Here is a 5,240-nt window from a genome sequence, read left to right on the forward strand (position 1 = left end):
TGGTGTTAGCCTATTGACGCTCATGTTAAAGGAATTAGCTAATGGATGTAGCCTATACTAATGAATTGTGTTCACCTATAGGCCTATTCTTGTCTAAACCTGAATCAATTCCTAAATGTGTGGCCTATTTTCACATAAAAATATTTGGTTGATTATCTGAATATTAAGGACTTATGACGAATAGTTTTGAGTTTGAAGACAACTAAAATAGAACACCCCCCAAAATATTGAAAGGCCTTCCTGTTGCACCACAGTGGAATAGACTGAACTGTATCTGCATGTATAATTGTCCCTAAAAAAAAATACTTTAACACAGGGGGAAAAAGAACATTCGAGAAGTGTCAAAATAATGGAAACAGAAAATTGTATAGGTGTTTCAGCCAGTTAAACTGCATGCCAATACGTTTAATTGTATACAGATCGTGTGTAGTAATATACAGACTAATCTAAAGACACTCGAGTATGCCAATACTCAGCATAACATAATTTACAATTTATACAGTGCTGAAAAATTACGGGTGTCTACACGGATATATACACCTAAATAGACATGTAACTAACAGTGCTTACATCTATATCTTCAATTTCCGTTTTAAAACAAATAAGAACGCGTCATGGCAAATATTGCCAATAAAGCATACTTTAATATTGTGGCTATAAGTGTACAATTAAAAATATGCACAGAATAAATAAGAAGTTGCGCTTTGCTATTAAAAAAAAGTGCCTTCATCTTTCCTTAATTCAGATCGTCTTGTTGATTTTTAAAATGTTAATGCATGGTGTAGCCTATAGCTTAGTTTAAACTTCTCCGAAAATCAAACTATAATTTCGATGGAGCCGAGTAGCCTAACCCGGATAAATGAGCAATGAAATTGTCCCCGCAGTATATCTTTTGAATGCATAACAAAAATAATACACATTATTGTACATTGTAAAATATTCTCAAGTGGTAGTCATCCGCCCGCAGAGTTCTAGTACCAAGCGGCAGCTGGGGTTGAGATGCATGAGGTGAGTGTCAACCAGTCTCTGCTTTACCTCTTGTGTGGCACACAGACATTTCTTGAAAATAGCCCACAGCTTAGGCCTACACCACAAGGCTGTTCTGTGATATTTCCACTCCATTTTTGGTTTCTGAGAGAGATAAACATTGAAGTTTAACAAAATCTGTATTTGCAGTATTTATGTCTCTGTACCAAATCCTTTTTTTGTGTGAAAAGTTGTTTTAGTTTATGGGTTCTCTAGGGTTACTGTTGCTTCTATTACAGCGCGCTCCAGGGCCTGCCTTCTCTCCTACCTCCAAGGGTTGGGTTGCTCCCTCATCTCAGCCCTGCAGCCGCTTTGGCTTTAGTGGCTCAAGTCAGTGATGTCCGTTATTCACTGTAAGTGCTGTTACATGACGCAGGGCTTGATGTCCTGGTAGGCGACCTGTTGGTGGTGGTAGTAGGAACTGCTGCTGGGCGAATGCATCGTTGAGGACGTCATCGCGTTGAAGGAGAAGACGAACTCTTTCCGGTCACACATACTGGGAGACTGAGAATGGTACCGTGGAATACCTAAGAATACAGATACAAGAGTAAAGAATATTTTAGTTCACCTTATGCCATATAGCATGCCAATGCGAATGTGTTGCTGTCAATTGTCAAAAACAGTATGGCTGTCTTTTTGAATGGGCTAGTAAGAACCACAAGTCGAGAAGGATATAGGCCAGCATTTTAAAGAAGAGGTGGTAGTTGAGGGGAAAAGGACACTGCTCTTGATAGTATCACTGAACTTTAATAAGCTTAAGTATCGGCCTCACGGTACCCAAGGATTTATGAAAACTTGCTCGGCTATGTCCTCATTGTGGTTTTACAGACGTGTTTAATACGTCTTATTTACACACTTTATTCGAATATTTATGAAATGCATATTGCTATATTTGGTAGCACTTGTTTTTCCTTCGCCTCCAACCCCTTTCGATGCGTGGAAATTTAAAAAAAACTCAAAAGCTCTGACGAAGGCCGTGAGGCCGATACGTAAACTTATTAAAGATCAGTGATACTATCAAGAGCAGTGTGCGGTGTCCTTTTCCCCTCATCTTGTCCAACTGTTACCATGCACCTGCAAAAAAGATTGCTCAGACGTGCGAGTGCCTTTTGAATAAAGAAAAGGTGGTAGCAAATTAGTTAGAAATACATATGTGGGTACAAGGAAAATTAAGAAACTAGTATTGCCACTGGGTGATTGCATATAGCCCTAAATTATACATAATAATAATCATTTACCTTTGTCTATAGAAAGAAAATGTTTTTAAAAAAGTATATTTTCAAAAGCGACTACTGAGCTTTTTGATGTTGGCATAATTTATTTATAGGGTGAATTGTAATATTGTGCATTGCATTATTTAGCCTATATTGTAATATTATTATAGTTATACTATGATATAAACGTCGATTGAAGTAGGACTAGTATTGCCTAAATCTTTTCAGAATATTGTTAAAGAGGATAAATTCATCCTAAATTGCCTTTCAAGAACAATTCATTGTAATTTGGGTAGATAAATGAAAGATTAATTTGGGAAAAGCCCGGTCTGTCTACCCCTCTGATTGGGACTGTCGTAGGGAACGGTTGAGGCTGAGAACCGTCTGGAGAGCTCGAGGGTGGGATAGTTCTAATTGGCAGTGGCCTGCTCGCACGCAAATCCCGGAGGACCCGGTGCCTCGAGGGCTTGAGCTGGCTGGCTCCGGCTCGTGCTTGTTGTTCTTGTCTCTAGATTGACACCGTTCTAAACACGTGTCCCAGAAGACGTGCCGTCCGCGTGCTTCCTTAAACCACCTCCAGGAATGTATTAGGAAAACGGAGTGATTGTTAAACCCGCTGTTGTCCCACTCCTTGGCCAGTGAAATGAGGACAGGAAACTGATTTACTTAACTTCCTTGTTAGATAATTAGACGATGGTTTCTTGCGTTCATTTCCTTATTTCCAAGATAACAGAACCATTATTTCTACCAATATTATCCGCCAAAAACTGTGGCATATTGGAGTTGTTGTAGGCCTATGTAAAAACTAATGCACTGAGCATGCCCAGTGCTCAGTCCCTATCTTTGCCCACTGCACTGATTGCAGTAGGCGACGGCTGCATAAAGACCTTTTCATATACCTGGCCAATAGCAGTAATGTAACATTCGTTTGTTAAATTTGTATCTGCTTTCTGCGAAACAATGCCCTATATGCCTAGATATTTTCATTTTTCTTCACCTCGTTTATAATTTACTTTAGAAGTTTTGGTTCAAAGCAATTAGTGGGCTATAGCCTAGGCCTAATGTTTATTTCGCACACATTTTAGTCTATGAGTGACTGTAAAAGGCATGCGTAATCATTTGGCGATGTTAGTTTACCTTGCAAATCCGTGTTACTGTGTCCGTTCTGATGAAGATTATACTGGTCTAGAGAGTGCGTGGGTAAACTGGGCTGCAGCGGGTTCACCCCGGGGTTGCAGGGAGACAGTGGCTGCTGCTTGATGTAAGAACCTCCGTTATTCAGAGAGGATGAAGGCGCTTGAGCCCAGGCCGAGCTTGAGTAGACGGGATGCGGCTCCATCACTCCCCCGCTGGTGAGGGGCGAGCCTGAATTGTCGTGGTGGGGGTACTCGCCCCCCGTGGATCCTGTGCAGCTCCCCATGTAAGAATGTCCACTGTTGGCCGACAAGTGGGACATGGAGTGCCCGGCCAGACCCATCCCGTCCATGTTGCCTGACAAGTGTCCGTTCATCATCCCAATCCCGCTGTCCAGAGACAAGCCGTTGGGCGGACAGGACAGGCCCCCGCCGCTCCCCTGGAAGTTATAGGACTCGGGGAGGTGGTTGAATCCCAGGCCGTTCATCATGCTGTACATGGGCTTCAACGCCTGGCATTTACGCCTGAAGCCCCGCGGCCTCCTGCGGAAGGATCCCTCCTCGAACATGAACTCACTGGCTGGGTCGATAGTCCAGTAGTGGCCCTTCCCGGGCCGCCCGAGCCCCTTGGGCAGCTTTATGAAGCACTCATTCAGGGACAAGTTGTGACGCACGGAATTCTTCCATCCTTGGTAAGAGCCTCTGAAAAACGGGAAGCGGCTCTGGAGGAACTGGTAAATTTCACTGAGCGTCAGGCGTTTGGTGGGAGAGCTCTGGATAGCCATGACTATCAGCGCAATGTAAGAGTAGGGGGGTTTCTCTGGGCGGCGGATCCCCGCGTTGGTCTTTTTGGTTTTGGTGGTGGAGGAGGCGGTTTCCATCACAGTGGTCTGTCCGTGGGGCTTCTCCGGGGCAGACATCGGGCTGCTCTGGGCAGGAGTCTGCGCTGGGGGCTGCTGGACCTCTGCCGTCATTAGTTAGACTATCAGCGCAATGACAAAAATATCCACGACCTCGTTTTGAAGTAGTACTAGAAACTTCGTATAAATAATCAAAGAAAAGTTTAAGATGGTTACCAATAATCTCAATGCTGTTGAACTACGCACGGTCAAATGCAAAGCTGGATTTCTGTAAACCGTGCGTTATTGCGCTCTTCCTTTTGGTGCCTAAATTCCTTAGCCAATGTGAACCCTGAAACCCGTAACGAGTGTCCAAATTGAAGTGGGGGAGAAACGGGAGCTACTTCAACTTCTGTCGGTGCGTCCGGAGGAGCTCGCCTTTTACTTATCCGTTGCCATCAGCGCCTTGCTAGCTCGAGTTGTTGACCATCAGGACGTCATCGGCGCACCGGGCCCGCCCAGTCCCCTCCCACTCACACATCTGCCTGGCTTTAGTTTGTCTGGGAGCAGTTTTTTCCCCCCAACTCAGAATCAGTGAAGTGGATCTTTCTTAACACTCAAAATTACATTTTAATGAACAGAAAAGTATTATTTTTTTAATTGCATGGCGTGAAACAGGAATTTCAAATATAGGACATAGCCTACTAGAATATCTGTTTTCAGAATGTAAATGGTAGCCTAATACAACAGCCCACAGAGGCCTATGCTACAACTTTGCAACGTTGAATAGTCTTTATTTCCGCAACGACAATATTTCTTCAAAAGTGTTTTTGAAAATGTATGTTTTTCCTGAGCTTGTATGCACAACCACCGTGATATACAAAACTGGTTTTCCACTTGTTAGATACAGCAGGCCAACCTCACCATGGCACATTTCACTGACTTTGACTTATTAAAGTGTGAAGTATGTTTAAAATGTTGCTTAAAATACGCTTATTTGAAAGAAAATGCCTCTATTCAAGACCACG

The 5,240-nt window shown here is 43.2% G+C and overlaps 1 protein-coding gene across 1 annotated transcript; it reads right to left on the minus strand.

Annotated features, from left to right (window-relative positions):
- Nucleotides 1–369: 369 nt before the first annotated feature.
- On the minus strand, nucleotides 370–5,023 carry LOC115203166 (forkhead box protein F1). The gene is made up of 2 exons (XM_029767591.1): nucleotides 3,378–5,023; nucleotides 370–1,553 (listed from the first exon to the last, which is right to left on the minus strand). Exons 1-2 carry the CDS (start codon nucleotides 4,345–4,347, stop codon nucleotides 1,390–1,392), a joined length of 1,134 nt encoding a protein of 377 aa, XP_029623451.1. The 5' UTR covers nucleotides 4,348–5,023; the 3' UTR covers nucleotides 370–1,389.
- Between the last annotated feature and the right edge of the window lie 217 nt (nucleotides 5,024–5,240).

Source organism: Salmo trutta, chromosome 12 (genome assembly GCF_901001165.1).
Source record: "Salmo trutta chromosome 12, fSalTru1.1, whole genome shotgun sequence".
Classification (NCBI taxonomy): Eukaryota; Metazoa; Chordata; class Actinopteri; order Salmoniformes; family Salmonidae; genus Salmo; species Salmo trutta.

Excerpts from the sequence above, each read along its gene's own strand:
- LOC115203166 (XM_029767591.1), bottom strand. The coding sequence starts at position 4,347 with ATGACGGCAGAGGTCCAGCAGCCCCCAGCGCAGACTCCTGCCCAGAGC. Across the intron at positions 1,554-3,377 it reads CAGTAACACGGATTTGCAAG|GTATTCCACGGTACCATTCT; the intron begins GTAAACTAACAT and ends CTGTATTCTTAG.